Here is a 20038-nt window from a genome sequence, read left to right as displayed (position 1 = left end):
TGAACAGAATGGGTACAGCGTTTCCTTCAGGGGTGGTGAAAATGTTCTAAAACTGTGGTGGTGGCTGCACAGCTCTGCAAATGTACTAAAAACCAGTGAATTAAACTTTAAGGGGTAAATTATATGGTATGTGACTTGCACCTCAATAAAGCTGTTATTTTTTAATTATCTTCTTAAAGTATTTACTTTTACTTTTCTGTCAGAGCCTCTCTCTTTTCAGCATCTCCAGTCTCAATATTCCCAAGTGAAGAAAGTTCAATTATAATAGTTTGTAGATTTTCATCCAAATTTTCTAAAGGAAAACAATGCGTGGAAAGCAAAACGACAATATATAATTACTTTTCATGTAAATGCTATAAAAACTGATTCTCTTTCCGAATTCCCTAACATTAATATATACCACTACTTTCCAAAACAGAAAAAAAAGTTGCTTGATAAAATAATTAAAAGGTTCACAAACAGAGACCCTTTCTCCACTTTGCTGTCCACTCCTGCCCACAGGGCCGGGGCAGCTGGGGAAGGCTGCACGAACACCGGGCTGTGCGATCGGAAGATAACCACAGTACAGAACAGGCATTTCTGAATGGAGACACAGAAGTCATTCGAACAGAGGCTGTCCCCTAGTGCTGGGCAGCAGGGGCTGAGAGAAAGCGAAGTGGGTGAGGGAGGTGGAAAATGTGTATTGGTAACCTTCTCCTCTCTGTTAGTTACGGAAAAACAACCCTGTATTATTTTTCCATTACAAATATTTTATCACTTACATTATGATTTCTTTTTGGCTCATGGAGTACTTATGAGGGAGGGTCAGGTAGTTTTTAAACACAGGGCAGGGAAGGACAGGTTATCTTTTGTCACTGCTTCCCAGTTTTACTTCATTATAACCAAACCAAAGCCAAACGATCAGTATGACATTTTCTCCACACTACTTGTTTTAAGTTGCTTTGTGGACTACTGGCTTGTACATTTTAATTCCTATTCCAAGTATACTTCATAAAAATGAATAATCTTTGACTGTCAGGTGCAGAGCTCTATACAGAGCCATTAGACCAACCTTGATCTTGTGTGTTCAAATCTTCTATGGTATTACCAAGTTTATTCCTGTCTGGGCTTAAAGACTTTTACAGAGAGATGGTGAATATCTCCAATAAACATTACATTTTTAATCATTTCTCCTTATAATTCTGGATATTTTTGTTTTATATTTTGAGACTGTTACTTAGTCCAGGTTCAGGTTCATTACATCTCTCAGGAGAATTGTTCCTTGTATCACTATACAATGTTCTCTTTGGTTTTTGCTTTCAACCTTTTTTGGTCTGATATTAACATTATTCTATCAGCTCTTCTAGTTAGCATTTCTGTATCAGGCAGGGCTGATCAGTGTAGAACCACTATGAATAATAAGAGGTTATTATAGGAATGTGAACAGTAATTGTGGGAGCTGGTTAAGCAGTTTATGTAGAACTGTAACTTTTGCGTCTAGCGTTGGGACAGAAGTCAGAGGGCAGGAATCAGGCAAGAAAGATGGATGTGATAGGAAATACAGGACAAACTGGAACTCGCGTTGTCTCTCACCAATCTGATGATATGGGTGACCTTCCATATAAGCTGGCACCCTCACCACAGTGTCCACACATCCTGACTCAGAAAGTGGAGAAGCTGAGGGAGCGGAGGAGCTGCCTGAATCACCAGGTCAGTGAAGAGGTGTATGAACCGCAAGCATGCCTGACCCTACAACAACCTCCTGAGCATATACACACCTGCTTCACTTGTACCTTACACACCTTGTACAAATGTCTCCTGTGGTCAGCCTAACCTGGAACCATCCTGGAAAGGGAGCTCTAGGAAAAGGCGTTTCAGCTCAGTTCTATGTTAACATAATAAAAGGCCACCACAATTGGAAAGCCACATGCAAAAGAATGAAACTAGATTACAGTTTGTCCCCATGTACAAAAATTAACTAAAAATCGATCAAAGACCTAAATTTGAGACCCGAAACAATAAATTACATAGAAGAAAGCATAGGTACCAAAGTTATGGACCTTGGCTGCAGAGAACATTTTATGAACTTGACTCCAAAGGCAAGGGAAGTAGAGGCAAAAATAAATGAATGGGACTATATCAAACGAAAAGCTTCTGCACAGCAAAAGAAACTGACAACCAAACAAAGAGGCAGCCAACCAGATGGGAGATGATACTTGCACACAGTAGCTCCGACAAGATTTAATTTCCAAAATACATAAAGAACTCATCAAACTCAACACCAAACAAACAGCCCAATCAAAAAGTGGGCAGAGGACCTGAACAGACACCTCTCCCAGGAAGACATACGAACAGTCAATAGATGTATGAAAAGATGTTCAACCTCACTAGCAATTAGGGAAACGCAAACCGAAACTACAGCGAGACACCACCTCACACCTGAGAGAGTGGCTGTCCTCAGCAAGACAGGCAATAACGAGTGTTGGCGAGGCTGTGGGAAAAGGGAGCCTCGCTCACTGCTGGTGGGAATGGAGACTGGTACAGCCACTGTGGAAAGCAGTCTGGCGATTCCTCAAAAAATTAAGACTAGAGCTACCATAGGACCCAGCAATCCCTCTCCTGGGCATATACCCAAAAAACTCAAAAACATGTATTTGCAAAGATATATGCACCCCTATGTTCCCTGCAGCATTATTCACGGAGGCCAAGACATGGCAACAACCAAAGTGTCCTGTGATAGAGGACTGGGTAAAGAAGATGTGGGACATGTACACGATGGAATACAACGCAGCCATAAGAAAGGATGAATTACTGCCATGTGCAACAACATGGATGGACCTTCAGGATATTATGCTAAGTGAAATAAGTAAGGCAGAAAAAGCTGAGAACCATATGATTTCACTCATGTGGGATTATGAAACTGAACTTGTGGACACACCACCAGTGTGGTAGTTGCCAGAGGGAAGGAGGTGGGGGGGTAAAGGGGGTCTTAATACATGGTGACAGGAGAAGATATGACTTTGGGTGGTGGGAACACAGCAATATACAGATCTTGTACTATAGAAACCCATACCTGAAACCTATATGTTCATATTAACCATTGTCACCCCAATGAATTTAATAAAGTGTTAAAAAAACAAAGCCACCACAATTTTCATGACTATTTTCTTCCACCTCTTTATTCTTTCTGTATCATTATGATTTAGGTCTGTCTCTTCTATATAGTACATAGCTGGATTTTTCTTTCATCCTATCTAGACTGTCTTTTAATTACTATGCTTAATCCATTTATATTTATTGGAATGTATAGCTCTCATAACTTAAAAAATTGTCTTTTTTATTCTGCTAAAAAATAAAATAAAGTAATATCTGTACTGAATATATATGCATGATTGTATTTCTTAAGTATTTTATATATATAACCTGTTACTTACCACTTCTCCAGCAGAAGCAGCCAACATGTGCTTCACGGGCATCAAATATGAAGATGAATCAGTGTGCAAAAACCATTTCACATATTCATAGGTAATGAAAAAGGCAGCAGCTGAAATTTAAAATAAGCCAGTCTTTCACAAACTTAAGAAATGTTTGTCAAAAAAATTACATCTCTAATTAGTAAATTATGACAGAACAGATAAAGATAATAAACAAATACTCTTTCCCCACCCTCCTCAATTTTGCAGAATATACCAAACCCATATTATATGCCTAACCCTGGACTTACAATAATGGAGAAGACATGATACCTGCCCCAAAGGAACCTAACAGCTAACCTAGCATTTACCATTTTATATTAACAAATCACTTAACTTTATTTATTTAAAATATATCTTTATTGATTTCAGAGAGAGGAAGGGAGAGAGATGGAAACATCAGTGATGATTGAGTCATTGATCAGCTGCCTCCTGCACGTCCCCTGCTGGGGATCCAGCTGGAAACCTGGCATGTGCCCTGACCAGGAATTGAACCTCAATCTCCTGGATCATAGGTCAATACTCAACCACTGAGCCAGGCTGGCCAGGCACACTTAACACTTTTTAGAAAGCTTTCTAGAAAGGGATGTAAATTTCTTTATATAATCATAAAATAATCAGCATAGACAGGTTAAAATTGCAAACACATCCCTGAACTAAATAAAACATCTAATGGTATTTTATTGTTGTTTATTCAAAATAACCATGCATATTTTTTAATACATCAACCCACCTTTACATCAAGGAAACAATCAACAATTAAAACTGGAAATCAACATCTCAAAAAAGTGACTCCCATGACCATGAACTGTCTTAGCTGCACAAAAGGGCTCTAAGACCTGCCATGTACTCTTAGTCAAAAAATGTTTATCACTCCCATAAAACATAAGGCATAAAAAATAAATGAAAGACAGTCATTCTTTGAAAAACATCTGAATATGTCATATTAAAGTCTGAAACACATAGGGAAAGAGTCTGATAGTGAAGATCAGTTCTCCACAGTCAAAGTCAGCAAGCTTTGTGGTTGCAAACACTCCTCGGGCTGCTAACAAATGCACGTCCATGAGGACCACACTGTTTCCAGAAGAGCAATGGCCAATGCAGGCAGGAAAAAAAAAAGTGGCACTCAGAAAATTTCAATTCACCAAAAATTTACAGAAAAACAAAAAGACCATTTCTGAAACCCTGGCACTATTTATTCAGCATCTCCAATTCACTGATGTTCTGTGAATGGCAAAAAAAAAAAAAAAAAGCCTGGCAAGACCACCACTTTTATCACCTACAAAAAAAATTTGCAGCCACATTCTGTATGTAACACTCCTGCTGGCAAGAATCTACACCAGTGCTGCGAGATGAACAGAGCACCATGTGCCCTGCAGACTATGGCCAATACTACATCTACCAACAGTAATCTCTAGATGCAAAACATAAGAAAAAAAATCTTCAGGACAATGAGGGAGACACCATAAAAACTGATTAGCAGCCCTGGCCAGGTGGCTAGGTCGTTGGAGTGTTGTCCCATGCACCAAAAGTTGTGGGTTCGATTCCCGGCCATGACACATGCCTAGGTTGTGGGTTCAATTCCCAGTCAGGGTGTGTATGGGAGACAGTCCATCAATGTTTTTCTCTCTCACATCGATGCTTCTCTCTCCCTTTCCTCTCCCTTCCTCTCTCCAAACATATCCTGCATGAGGATTAAAAACAAAACAAATGATGAAAAAAAGAGAGGGACCTAGTAATAGGGACCTAGCAACATATTCCTTTCAATTCCCTTGTTCAAAGTTTCCCATATCTGTCTGCAAATTAAATCACCTGGAGATTTTTTTTTAAAGTTCCAACTCCTAGGTCATAGCCCTTCAATTAAATCACGATCCCTAGAAGTGGGACACAGGCAACACGTCATAAAATCTGATCAGGTGATCATGGGTCTGCAATCTGGTCAAATTTAAAAACCACTGCTCCTCTCCCACACACAGAGCTATATTTGGCACTGAGTGGGTGCTCAATAATGGCATACTGTAATCAATTGAGCACTGAGACAAGTGAAAATTCAAGAATAGCCTCAAAGCAGTTTGCTGTTCTCAGGACTGCTGGAGCAGGGGAAGGGGAAAGAAAGAAACAAGGGGACCGAAACACTGTTTTCTCCGTGCACTACAAACCTCTATGTGAATACTGTGCTCACATGTGAACACAGGTGGACAGTTAAATACCAAGTTAACATGAAAGAATTTCTCACGAATTATCATGAGGAAAGAAATCAAAGCCCAGGATTTAAGAATCTCCTAGAACAGAGGTTCTATAATTGTGTGTGGTGGTGGTGGTTTTTTTTGTTTGCTTGGTTGCTTTCCAATGCCATACAAAGCATCAGTAAGCAATTAAAATAAGGTAAATATCTGAAAAAAGTATACTAACAAGTGGATTAAAACAGATAATACTGATTCTAGAATAAGAGGGCCATACATCATATAATATGACTTCAAACCCAAAAAACAAAAGCAAGACACTGGGAGGAGAGCCTCTGGGAGGCTAATGGGAACTGGTTGCATCATCTAAGCACAATTTCATGAAGACAGAAAGGTTTAATGCCTCTTACATTCACCTGCTTCAGAAGACCTTCCGAGGCAGTAACTATTAAACTCAGCCTCACGTTGGAATCCCCTGGGAAGCTATTAAAAGCCCTGATCCTCAGGTGAAGCCCAGACCAATTAAACTTCTGGGTGTGACACAGGCATCAGTAACTTTTAAAGCTTCCCAAGAGATTCCACTGTGCAGGCAAGGTTGAAAAACTACTCTAAGGCACCACAATCAATGTTAGAATAACACTTTAAGGATTCTAACTGGGAATTTTAGTAACAAAAACCATTTTTTAAAGATTGCTCATATTTTTCTCTATTATAAATACAATGGAATGGGATCTACAGTTGATTCAAAGTAATGGGCAAATGAGTAGAAAATAAATTCAGAAGATAAGCCACAACACATAAGAAATTCTATTTGGGGTAACACCACATATCATTCTGAAAATAATCCTATTATCTTGGCTTTGTTGCAGAGAGAATATCAATATAATTTTACCATTTGGGAAGGATCCAACAGCAGCAGAAGGAACGCCAGCATATATTCCATGAAAACCACCAGCCTTATTAAATCCTTGGGGACTCTGCAGCCTGGTTTTAATGGTATCCAGAGGAAACAATATCAAGTCAACAGAGACACCTGCTACCCCACCAGCCTTTAAAAAAAAAAAAAAAAAAGGGTGGGGGGAGAAAAGGGAAAACAGGTTACAATAAAATAAGCTCTCTGACATCTGGGGGCGGGGAGGAGAAGGAGCCCGTCTTGAAAGCATACTTCTCACGCCTGTCAATCCATGGACTATCTGGCATAGTCAAAAGACCTCTCCCTAAATCTAGAGATTTTGCAGGGGAAACAACCATTATCGTGCTATATTTTCAAACTGTACATTTTTAAATAAGTTTTTCTTTTTAAAGTGAATTTTAAAATTCATTTTTAAATAAGTTTTAAATTCACTTTTAATACTTTCACACGGTTCACAGTCTCCTTCCCTGTTCCTGGTAATCAGATAACCACTCTGATTGTTTTCTTATTGTATCCTTCCAAAGGTACTTCAGACATATATGAGCAAATATGAATGTGCTTTATTTTCCTTTTTTTAAAAAAAATATCTCTTTATTGATTTCAGAGAGAGGAAAAGAGAGGGAGAAAAAGATAGAAACATCAATGATGAGAGTCGTTGATCGGCTGCCTCCTGCACGCCCCCGACTAGGGATCAAGCCCACAACCCAGGCATGTGCCCTGACTGGGAATCGAACCCCGATCGCCTAGGATCCTAGGTCGACTCTCAACCACTGAGCCACGCCTGGCTAGGCTCCTTTTTTCTTTTAAATAAAAGGTGTATTCAGTATACACTCTGCTAAACCTTACTTTTTTCACTTAATTTATCTTGGTGATATTTCCATATCAGACCAAATGTTATATTTTTGTCTTTTTAACTAATGAGGGGTGAATCTGCAGTAAGACTTTTTTTTGAGACTTCTATTTTTAAATGGGTAATGCGTATTGTGAATATAGATCCGTATTTTAAGAATCACATATCTAAGGATTGCTGTTTTGTATATATTTGAAAATCCCTTGATAAATGTTTTAATTAAGTGAATAAATGTGGAAAAATAGAGTTAAATTCCTAGAGGACATTAAAACCTGGCCCAATCTACCATCACCTCCTGAGACAAATGCCATGTTGCGTTGAAAAAGAAAGCTGCACTTAGAAAAGTTTAAACCTCAAGACGATGTGAAGCATATGGAGAATGTTAAAACTGGTTACACCTTAGTCAGATAAAAAAATACTCAGAAAAATGTAAACTTAAACACAGTTTCAGAGAAAGGTCAATACACAGGGTCTAAAAGCATCAGATAAAAATGTGAATTGAAACCGGTTTACTGTATGCAGATGAAAGACAGGAACTCTTAAACTGAACTGTCAACTTTTGCTATGGTCTGAATTTTGAACCATGTGGCTATATTACCTGTTCAAAAGGTTAAAATATACATTAAAAACTATATATTCCAAAACACAGAAAAAGAAGAATTGGTATTATTCAAACACACAGGCAAAGTTCGAAATGATCAGCTGTCTCCACCCTTTGGGTTTACAAAATGCTTACTACCTACAAACACCCTCTGCTCGCCTTACCACTCAGGATAAAACCACAGCAAGAATGAAACCACTGGAAGAATGAAATTACTCTGATGAGAAATCCATAATTAACTAGCACAGGTAAATTATTAAAAATTAGTTTATACTAGGAAAGCACATTACCATAAACATTAATACTATTCTATATGCTCGGCCTGAAAGGCACAACAGAATCTCGAAGACCATAAAGGTCTATTCCGCGAAGGACCTAAAAAGATGTCACCAAAAGAACAGAGATGTGCCGGTAGAGAACCACATGTGGTAGTAAAAGAATGACAAATGACATGGGATTTCTCTCTGGATATAAAGGTGGCCTTTTCTAAGTCATGGGAAAAGGCTCATAACTAATGTAGAAAAAAATGTTTAAAAAAGCCAACCTTTTTCAAAAATTTTCTCTTATTTTTAAATGATTTTACAAAATTCAGTGTGTAAACAAAATATTTTGCCTCTTCATTTTCTGAAAGCTCAAGAACTAAAATTCTGCTGAGAATGTCTGATATGACTGGATTCCTTAAAAACATGCTATACTTCATTATAATTTTCTCTTTAATCTTAGGAGAAGGTTGAGAATGCTTGCTATCTACTCCGAAATTTTAATCAATAAGTTAATTACAATTTCGATCTCTTTGGCTACTTCGCATGCACTGAATCTCTAATCCTTCATCAGAATTCTTATCTGCTGAGAATAAAATAACCAGAATCAATCTACTTATCTAGTAAAACATAAATCAAAAGTTACTAACTGCTTCTGCAGATTTTAAACTTCTGTGACTCAAATGTCACTTAAATTCATGAGACTAAAAAGCAAACCAGGTAACAGAGAGCAGGAAGAAGACAACCTATATGTTTATCCACACAGCAACATATTTAAGATTTAAACAAAAACTTTAAGGGGTGCTTATTACTTTACATCAATGTTGTTTTGTTCATAATTATGTACAAAATATACAAGTCAACATCAGTTGAATTACAAGGAACTCTAACAAATTCTTTTATTTTTTTAGCCTGAGAAATGTTTATTTATGATCATTTACCATAAAGATTCTCAGGCAAATGATTAGTTTCAAGATTTACGGTAGCTTACACTGAAAATGGTAACTTAAAAACTAAACAAAATCCAAAGATTTAGAACATAACCCAGGCAACCAGCGAGCCTTACTACAGCATAACAATTTATTGTGAACTTTGAATAGCATAGATAAAACACACACTTCTCCCTCAAGTTAAAAAATGTAAAAAGTGCTAACAGCTATAGAGAGGAAGTGTCTAATTTGTGCTTTGAAATTACTGAGAGTTGAAAACAGTCAAGATTATGTGCTATAAAACCTTTATTTCTCAAAAGGAGGCTGCACAACAACAGAAAAGATTTAAAAATAACTGCCACTCAACTACAGGATAAAACGAAACCACTTGTTTAATTTAACTAAGCAAAACCATCACAGGCCACTGGCCTAACCCTCCGGTAAGAAGAACCAGCCAAAACATTAACATGGCTTCTCGGGGAACACCCCTCCTTGGCATTCCCCGGTTTTCTCCACAAGGAAGCAGCCACCAGTGGCTTTAAGCTCCTTGTTAGTGAACTGCGGACCTGCTTCCTGGACGCTTGTCTTCTCCCCATGCCCCAGGGATTCGTCTGTCCTGAATGCTCCTTGCCACTCCATACTAAGGCAGAGTCACCTTTGTAAAATGCAAACTTCAACTTCATCAGGCCACCCTCCAGCCTGTAAGTCCTCCAAACTTTCCAGTAGCCCTTCAGACTAAGAACAAAATCCTATAAGGCTGTAGAAGTTCTTCCGCCCTTTGCCCTTCTCGCCACCTTGAGCTCTTTTTCCTCTAGGTCATCTGATCTTCCTCATGTTTTGGACTTTGTACAGCTGTTCTCTAATCCCCAAGTCTAGGATTGGACCCACTTGTTTCCTCGTGCCGGTTACATTTTTAATTCTATAACTGAGCATCTCACTGTTGTTTGTATGTCCCACTAGGCTGTAAGATCCATATCTGTTGTGTTCACCAATATGCTACCAGCACCAGTACACCATCAGGCACTCACCTATTTGAAGAATGTATAAATTGATGATTATAAGGAAGGGTTACTACCCATAATTTAGAGGGTACAACAAATCGACCTTAAAAAAGTACATCAGATTTTTTAAAAATTGCAAAACACAGGACCAAGCAATTTCCAAAAGAAAAATATAAATGGCCAACAAAATTATGAAAAGATGCTTACCCATCATTAATGATCCAATAAAAACAAATTAAAACATTTTCCCAATTAAATTAGAAAAGGTTAAGAATATGAATAGTTGTGGGCACTATAAAGGAAAACAAATTATTATAACCCACTGAAGCACAATTTGGCAAAATGAAAATTTTAAATTATAAAACCTTGATCCAGTTCTTTTATTTCTAAATCTTTCTCTCATGGAAATGCATAAATATACACGAATGTTTACTACAGCATTAACAGTAAAAAGCTAGAAATAACCTAAAGTTCTACCCCAGGAGTAATGTTAGAGCAATTCTTACATCTGAGTAATGGACTGCCACACAGCCTTTAAAAGAATGAGGTGAATCTGAACCCACTGACACAGAAACTTGTTAGATTTTTAAGTTAATCAAATTAGCTATACAGCAATATATGCTTATATAATCCTGCCTTTCAAAGAAATGTGTATCTATTTATGTGTGCATAGTTAGAAGTCCAGAAGCAGACACACTAAATCGCTAAAAGTTATTACCTCTGTGGAAAGAGACTCAAGATGAGGAGTATTTTTACTATCTTGCTAATTTTTGTATTGTTCAAATTTTGTTGAGTACTGCAAACAGAAGACCTGCTCACTGACTTAAATGCCAAAAAGACGCAGTCACATAAAACACCTGAGAACATGAAGACTCATTCCCTTCCTTATGGGTAGGAGATAGTGCTTCATTATCAGATGTTAACTTCCCTTCACTCCAGGCTGAAGACTAGGAGGCTGCCTTCCAGGAGGAAAGATTTGGGGTGAAGAACACTGAAAACTTCCCTTAACAGCATGTCCAGTAACTCCATTCTTATCTTTCTTCTGTTTACTAACTCCACCTAAGCCCTGGCAACATACCCGTGCCATTCCCCTCAAGTCCCCTTCTGCCAGTGGTCCTCCCATAAGGGCAGGTCCAGTGAGCAGACACAAGTGCTATGAAAAAGCTTTTTAAGAACCACCTCACTAAAGTAAGAAAAGAAAAAAAAGAAAAAACACTACAAGCAGTGTTTGGACTTTGCAAAGTACCGACACACATGAATTTCAACTACAAGTAATTCATTCAAGTCCTCCAACACAGTTCCAATTATAGTACCAGTGACATTTTCCAAAAATGGTCATCAAAAAGGGAACTGGCCAACAAAGATGAAAGTGCAGCAAGTACATGAAAAGTAGCGACAATGAAAGTGAAATTCAAGTCACATGTAAACTGAGTTATAGAATAACTAGCTGGCCTAGGGAATACTGGCACTCCTGTCTTTCGAGAGACTACATGTGCAGCCAACGGAAACCAGTGAAGGCGAACTCATCGACGTCAGGAGGTGGCTGTGACGAAGAGGATGTTGTCCCACAGGAAGTCACACCCGCAAAACCCTCACAAGAAAGGAACTCTGAAAGCACACGGGATAAAATGTTGGAAGTTGACCCAAACGTACAAAGCAGTCGACAACAAGAGTTTTTAATTTTTAACATTGACAGGAATTTTAAAGGTCATTAAATTACCATTTTTCTCATAAGACCACTTCTCAGGATTTCCACCTGCACTTTCAGTTTTACAGCCCTACACTGCCATGCAAAGGACGCCTGTACTTTTCAGTGCATAGCACCCACACCTGCCAAAGTCCTTTCACCTGCAACTTAGGACTGGGCAAAAGTAACTGCAGCAGAGCCCTTGGTTTCATTCGAGAACAAGCCAGGTGAGCAGATGAACTAGAAGGCCGATGAAATAGTGAGGCACTGAAGAGGAGTGAGAGGAGGCAGGCTGGAAGAAAAGGAGATGTGATGAAGGGTGTGCTAGTTTTAAAAACCTAAAGTGCTTTTATTTAAAAAACCAAAAAAGTGCAGGCATACCTCATTTTATTGTGCTTTGCTTTACTGAGCTTCACAGGTGTTGCCTTTTTTTTTACAAATGGAAGTCATTTCTCCACCAGCAAAAAGATTAAGACTCACTATATTGCAATTCTCTTTATTACAGTGGTCTGGAATCAAACCCGTAATATCTGAGGTGTGCTGTAATGCTACTATCAAAATTATTTTGTGTTATCTTGGAGAATTTCAATGCAGCTTTTAAGAAAACGAATGAAATAGTATTTTTTATTAGGAATATTATTTTTAATAGTAGTTTTGATTAGGCATGAACAGATGTGCTGTGTTGTTGTATCTTTTCTAACTTTTATTCTCATAAGCATTTTCCATGTTATTATAGCACATGCTCCCCACAAGCACTATTGCCAAGGGCTGCTGAATAGTCCACGAAGTGCATCTAACATCACTTACCTAACAGATCCTCTTCTGTTTAATGTGTAAGTGGCCTCCTATTATCTTTGCTGAGCTAAATGTTATAGACATCTTTAAGTTGCTAATACTTAGTTCCAAACTACTTTCCTAAAAGCATGCACCAGTCAACATACTCTTTGAGGGTTTTCTTCTCAATAACCCACACTAAGCTCCAAATGAAAACTAACAACCCAGAAGCTCTCCCCTTATTCAACAGTCCAGCCCTTCAATGCCCCTCATGGAGCTTTAGGAAGGAAACATTTAAATGTCTACCACATGCCAGGCTCTGTACCTTTCACTCACTCATTAACCAGTTATGCCGAGTGCCTACAAAGTGTCAGGCACTGCTAACACAGTAGTAAGCAAAACTACTTCCTCAGGAGTGCTCGGCCTGTCTCAGAGTTGCTCCCAACCTTAAAAAACAGCCACTCCATTTCTACACCACTTTGATACTAAATCCTTCTAATGGCTTTCATTATGCTTCAAATAAAATCCAAATTCCTTTCCAGGGCCCATAAAGACTCACCTCAGCTGGCTCTGTCTCCCCTCCAGGTTCATCCTGGCCATACTACTCTAACCCACAAGGCCTCAGCCACCACTTTAACATTCAAAACTCTTTCCACCTAAGGGTTTTCTCACATGCTGCTCGATCTGAACTCTCCCCACTTCCCACCCAAATGTCTTGTCCCTTCCTATCTTTTAGATCTTAGCTTAAATGCCACCTCCTCAGAGCCTTCTCTGGTCACTCCATCTAAAGTAGATTCTCCAATATTATTCCATCTCTATCCCACGTCTTCATTTCTTCCAGAGTAGTTGTCTTTGGGTTTGGTTTGTTTGCCACCGTATCTCCAAAGGTAATCACAGTGCCCAGTGAACAGGATACATGGCAGATAAACTGTATGTTGAATGACTAAAACGATTTTTCTTTAGTTGGAATAAAATCTAACTTCCTTGAAACTTGTACCCATTGACCCTCTGTAACTACATTAAAAAAAATAAAAGTATACCTTTCAGCATGTGTACTATACCCTAATAAATTTTAAAACCATCGTTTTTTTGTTAACTTGGGCACTCACCTGTTTTTAGCAACTGCTACTGAATTTAGAGATAGTATCAAAGAGCAGGTAAGGGCATGGAATCCCAGGTTATGTTGCCCGGGTTGGAATCTGGTCTCCAACACTTACATACATGAGGTGTATTTATTTCATTTGTGTGATTTTGGACAAGTCACCTAACCTCTCTGTACCTCAGTTCCCTCATGTGGATAACTAGAACAAGCCTTCAACTGTATGACAGAATTAAATGAGATGAGGTGTGTAAAAAAGCTCACCCCAGTTCCTGGCACAACCTTCTGTCAAAACTACTACTACGCCTTGGCCAGCTCAGTTGGTTGGCACATTGTCCTGTGCACCAAAGGGTCGCAGGGTCGATTCCCAGTGACGGCACAGACCCAGATTTCAGGTTCAATCCCCAGGCCGGGGCCACAAGGGAGGCAACCAATCAATGTTTCGCTCTCACATTGATGTTTCCATCTCTCTCTCTGCAATCAATGAAAAACATATCCTCTGGTGAGGATTCTTTTAAAAATTAAAAAACACAACTACTACTGCTATCTCGCAGGCTAGACAGGAAAACTCCTTGAAAGTGGTAACATATTTCTTTGCCTGCATCTCTATAATCTAGCTTAGACAAGTCTCAACAAATCTAGATGGAAAACCATCATGCCCCAAGTTGGCTAAGGCGCCCCTTCCACATCTTTCCACAACCCTCTGAAACCAGCCCCATGTCATTTTCCACAACAGTCATCTTACTACTCTGCCTCCACCACCTGACCCATGCCAGCAGGCCTGTCATGCTCACCACGTTATCTCCAACACCTGCAACAACAAACATTTGATAATTAAATGAAGAGATTCCTCTGGGCCTCCATTTTTGGTGAGGAGCTTTTTAAAAGTTATTTTTCCGTCTGCTTCTGTCCACTCCCCCCACAACAAGCCGATCTCTATCTAGTATCCCCTGCTGGACCTGCCACAAGAGAGGTTTCTAAAATATTTATTAAAGGATTGTTTCCTTTTTTATGTTAAAAAGTGTGATTCTAGTTGTTTTCTAAGGAAGTAAGCACTACTGACTTAATTGGTTCCATAGCACGGCATCGATATGCCCAAAAGCTAGAAGGATGCTTGGAAGCAAAATAAGCACATTAATCATGTACAGGATGGATGAATGAATGAATGAATGAATGAATGAATGAATGGGTACGTCATTTTCCTAGAGTGAGAAAAGATACAGCAAAATGACCACCACAGTCTTTCCCAGGAGGGCTCTGAGCGAGCTAAGTCCCTGTTTTGTTACACATATTCCTATACGTAACGCTGAAGTTCTCCAGTGTAGCTACATTAATTGAAGCTTTTGCCGTTGCTGTTGTTAATCCTCACGCAGGGCATTCTTTCCATTGATTAAGTGGAAGGGAGGGGACGGGGTAGAGGCAGACGGAGAAAGAAACATCCAGGCGAGAGAAACACTCGGCTCGGCTGCCGCCCGCGCCCCCCCCCCCCCCCCCCCGGCCAGGGCCAGGACGGCACCTGGAACCCAGGGAGTGCCCGGGAATGGACCCCTCGAGCCCTCGGGGCGCGGGCCAGGGGCTCTAACGCGGGGCCACCCGGCCAGGGCTGACTGAAGCTCTTAAGGAGAGAAACTGTCTGGGTGCGGGAGACAGTGAGACAAGCGCCCCCCTCCCCGTCTCTTCACAGCGTCGGGGTAGGAAAGGAGGGAGACAGTGAGACAAGCGCCCCCCTCCCCGTCTCTTCACAGCGTCGGGGTAGGAAAGGAGGGAGACAGTGAGACAAGCGCCCCCCTCCCCGTCTCTTCACAGCGTCGGGGTAGGAAAGGAGGGAGACAGTGAGACAAGCGCCCCCCTCCCCGTCTCTTCACAGCGTCGGGGTAGGAAAGGAGGGAGACAGTGAGACAAGCGCCCTCCTCCCCGTCTCTTCACAGCGTTGGGGTAGGAAGGACGAGGGTGGGCAGAGCCTCGGCGGCGGCCCCGGAGCCGCGCGCCAGCCCCAGACCCGGTGACCGGAGACTGGAGGTCAGGTCAGCGCGCAAACCGGAAGAAATTGCTAGTGCGGAGGCGCTAGTGCCCGCCCCCGGCCCTCCGAGCACCCCGCTCTACCGCCCGCACTCACCACCAGCGAGGCCGCGAACCCAGGCCGGTCCATGGTCCCCCCTAATACCGTCAACGCTATAATTCGGGGTTGAGCCGGGGCGCGTTGCAGTCCCGAGCACTGGACGCCGCCATCTTGGAGGCGGGGCCTGAGGTGCCCCACTTCCGCGCTCACGTGAGAGCGAACCACAACAACTGCACGTGCAACCTGGAAGCCGCGCCCCGAGCGCGGAGACGGAGGGGCGGGGCCTGGGGAGGAATACTGAGCCAAATATCGCGACTCTTCCCTGACCTCGCGAAGAGCCTGGGATTCGGCCGCGGAGAAGCTCTCGCGAGCAAATAAGCGTCGGCTGGGATCCCGGAGCCCGAGTCCCCCGGCCCGGGCGGGGTGGAGCTGAGCGTCCGCCGACGGGGGCCGGAGGGGAACAGAAGTTTCTTGGAGCGGACCTGCCTTTCCGTTGATTAACTACCTCCGAGCTTTCCACGTAGTAAGGGCCGTGCGGCTCAGACGCGGTGCTGACGGCTGATGGGCGGTTCTCGCTGGGCGCCCAGCCGCGTAAGGGGCGCGCCGCCACCGCCCGCCTTTCCCGGGGACCCGGGTGCCCCAGGGGCCGGGCCGGCCCGAGCTGCGGAGGACACGCGCGGCCCGGCTCGCGGTCCTCCTGCGCGTCTTCACCGTCTCCCTCAGAAGCCGTGCCGCCCTGGCAGGCGCCGCGCCTGCCCCTCCAGGCCTTCCCCTGCCGCCGCTGGGATCTCTGTTCTCCGATGGGTTCCCCCGGTGACGAGCGGAGCACCTTCAGGGCTCCGGGCCGAGCTCCCACCACCAGGCCCGGGCGTGGCCTCGCTGAGGCCGAGCTTCCGCCCTCGTGAGGCGGGGGTAACAACAGTGGCGTCCTTGGTGCCAGCACGGGCGGAGGCAGCTCTGCGGACACGTTAACTCAGCCCCTGGCTCCTGGGACAGGCGCTCTAAAGGTGAGGCGACGTCGCTTCCCTGTTTGAAGTGACCCCTTTGCTGCCCGTGGGAGACAGTCCAGCCCCTTAGCGGGTGCTCACCTCTGGGCCGGTGTCGTCCGTCGCTCTCCCCACTGGCTGGACCACGCACAGGTTATCCACTTTCAGGCCTCCTCGTTTGACCCACGTTGTTTCCTCCACCAAGAGCACCCTTCCCTGTGCTGCCTGCAGAACACCGATCCCCCCTTCTTGCCACTGAGCGCCCCACACGCCGCCTCACCTCCTCCAAGCCGGCAGGAGGACTCCTGGCGCTGCCGTGTCTCTGTGAAGTGCTCCTGTGACTCGGGCAGGCCCGGCCGGGAGAGCCTGTCTCTTGAACAGTTCACAGTCGGATGATTAGGGACCGTAATTACATCTGCAAAGTCCCTCTTGCCATATAGCGAAACATAATCACGGCAGTCATGTCGTACTGAGGGGTTCTACTCACACTCCAGGGAAACGATTATGTACAACATGCACCTTAGGGTCGGGAACCTTGAGAGCCCCCCGAGAATTCTGCCCACCATTCTTCCCATAAGCCCTCGCCGGTGGCCTCCTCAAAGGCCACCCAGCTTCTATCGGCTAAAACTCCGCTCAAAAGTCCTCCCACCTTACACCAGCTACCTGATGCAAAGCCATTCCTGCAGTTTAGATGTTTATTACAGCGGTGCCTTATTTCCAAGTACCAGAATCAGTATGGCTTCTCTGTTGCTGAGTAGCAAACCACCCCAAAACTTAGAACAGCAATACACTTTGATTACCTCACACACTTTCTGTGGGGCAGGAATTTAGCCAAGTGGTTTCGTCTCAGAGTCTCTTTCATGAGGTTGCAGTCAAGGCGCTGGGTAAGGTTATAGCCAAAGACTCGATTGGGACTGGAGGACCCGCTTACAAAAAGGCTCACTCCACTACTGGGAAATCGGCACTAACTGTTGGTAGGTAGTCTCGGCTTCTCCTTGCGTAGACCTCTCCGTAGAGTTGCTTGAGTGTCCTCGTGAAATGGCCGCTGGTTTTCCCCAGCGTGAATGACTTAAGAGAGAAGAAGACAGACACGACAGTGTCTTTCATGAGCTGGCCTCAGAAGTCACTCAGCTGTCATTTCTGCAATAGCCTATTTGTTACACAGGTCATTCCTAGTTTCATGGGATGGGACTATACAAAGGCATGACTACCAGGAGATGAAGATCACTGGGTGCCGTCTTGGAAACTGGCTACCCAATCAGAGAAATGCAAGTAAAAAACACAATGAGTCACAACTACATACTCACTAGAATGGTTACAATTAAAAAGACCAAAGAGACCAAGTGTTGCTGGCCAGGATCAAGAGCAACTGGAACTCTCATGCATTGCTGTTGGGAATGTAATACGGTACAGCCACTATGGAAACCAAAGACCCTCTTATTTTTTATATGTGTTTTTACTATTTTAAAAGAAAATTCCCCCTATTATTAAATTCTTCCAAAATCACCCCTGCCCCAGCTTTCCAATGCACCTCTTAGATATTTATCCAAGAGAAATAAAAAATATGTGTTCATACAAAGACTTTTACTTTTACTTTTTCAAGCAGCTTTATCCATAATAGGCAAAAACTGGAAACAACCCAAATGTTCATCAACTGGCAAATGGGTCAACATTTTGTGGGATATCCACACAATGGAATATTATTCAGTAATAAAAAGAAATGAATTACCGGCACATACAACAACATGGATTAATCTCAAAGCCTTATGCTAAATTTAAAAAGCCAGATTTAAAAACTACATACTTTGTGATTCCACTTATATCAAATTCTAGAAAAGACAATTATAGTGACAAAGCATATTGATGGTTACCAGAGGCTGTGGTGGGGGCAAGGGTTGACTACAAAGGGACAAAAAAGAGTATTTTGCAGTGGTGGAGGTAGGTTGGGTGCACAAATGGATGCATTTTCCAATATGTTAAAAGCTTAATAAAGTTGATTACAGTATAATCGTATTTATCTCACAGGATAGTGATGATGAATGATATATGCATGGAAGGCACTTAGCCCAGTGCCCGGCATGCAGAAAATACTATTTAATTTGTTCAGTATTTTCCTACTGATGTTATAGATTCTGAATGTTATGAATGAGAGATTGATACATTAAGATGTATAAGCACTTTGTGATGCATACTACTATACCTTTCTAAGAGCAAACAGATCTTATTTCCAGTAACTAATGACCTTGGAAGTTTTAGATACAACTCTTCCCCTAAAAAAAAAAGTTTAACCCAGACTGTTGGTTTTAATTTTGAGATAATATTTTCTTGATCTAAAATTAAGAAAAACTCTTTTCCTCTCCAATGTAATGCTTATTTTTAACTTTGTAAGGAGAAACTGTGTTGATGCCATTTTCTGGTAACCTGGAGGGTAATACAATCCAGAATCAAGAAGAAATATTATATTATTTTTGAGAATGATTCTAACTATTTCCTTTTAACTTATAAAATAGGCAAAGATTTTTTTTCTAGAGGGAGGGTCAACTTTTCTGGTGAGCAATATGACAAGATGTTTTAAAACCTAAAAAATGTCCTTTATCCTTAACTATTCTAGTGCTTACAGTGTGCTCTAATGAACTATTTTTAAAGTCCATAGAAATACGACTTTAATGATATTCATTTCACTGTTTATCACAGCAAAAGGAGAATTTGTATACAACCAAAAAATGGTCATTGGTGTGCGACTGAGATAACTTGATTATATTACCCATGTTGCAATTTAAAATCATGATGTGGAAGACTCTTTAATGATATAGAAAGATGGTAAACATAAGAAGAGTTGCACAAGAACATAGGACGATGCTGGTTTTTCTCTTTCTGCCCCAGCAGATTCATTCTCTACCTTCCCTGCTTTGTTCTCTGTCCTTGGGAGCTGACCTCTAGGAACTGTCATCTGGTTTCCAGTTGGGTTTGACCAATGAAAGTCATGGGAAGATCTGAGGATGGTGGGGAAAAAGAGGTCAAAGTGTTTCTTCTCTGCCCCTCCTTCCTGCACCCAATTCTGGCAGTGTTTTGTCACTGTACAATACTTTTGTAAGACAGCTCCCTGCTTGGCTCCCCCTCTTTGGCCTCTCGTAACATCATTTTCTTTCCTTTCTCCTTCAAGCCCAGGAGTGATAAAGGCTTCCCAATGTTGTAAGGCCTGACTACCTCTTCATACCTTATTCATTTTCCCAACATTGCCCAC

The 20038-nt window shown here is 42.0% G+C and overlaps 1 protein-coding gene across 1 annotated transcript in view; it reads right to left on the bottom strand.

The window, feature by feature from the left end:
• SLC25A26 (solute carrier family 25 member 26) overlaps nt 1-16002 on the bottom strand; it is a 111052-nt gene extending 95050 nt beyond the window's left edge. The window contains exons 1-3 of the mRNA XM_016223102.2: nt 15866-16002; nt 6528-6684; nt 3414-3523 (exon numbers count right to left, since the gene is read on the bottom strand). Of these exons, the coding sequence (XP_016078588.1) occupies nt 3414-3523; nt 6528-6684; nt 15866-15898 (300 nt within the window). The 5' untranslated portion in view covers nt 15899-16002. The remainder of the gene's footprint in view (nt 1-3413; nt 3524-6527; nt 6685-15865) is intronic.
• Nucleotides 16003-20038: the final 4036 nt, after the last annotated feature.

Source organism: Miniopterus natalensis, chromosome 15, assembly GCF_054644295.1.
Source record: "Miniopterus natalensis isolate mMinNat1 chromosome 15, mMinNat1.hap1, whole genome shotgun sequence".
NCBI lineage: Eukaryota > Metazoa > Chordata > Mammalia > Chiroptera > Miniopteridae > Miniopterus > Miniopterus natalensis.
This window is presented reverse-complemented; position numbering and strand designations above follow the sequence as displayed.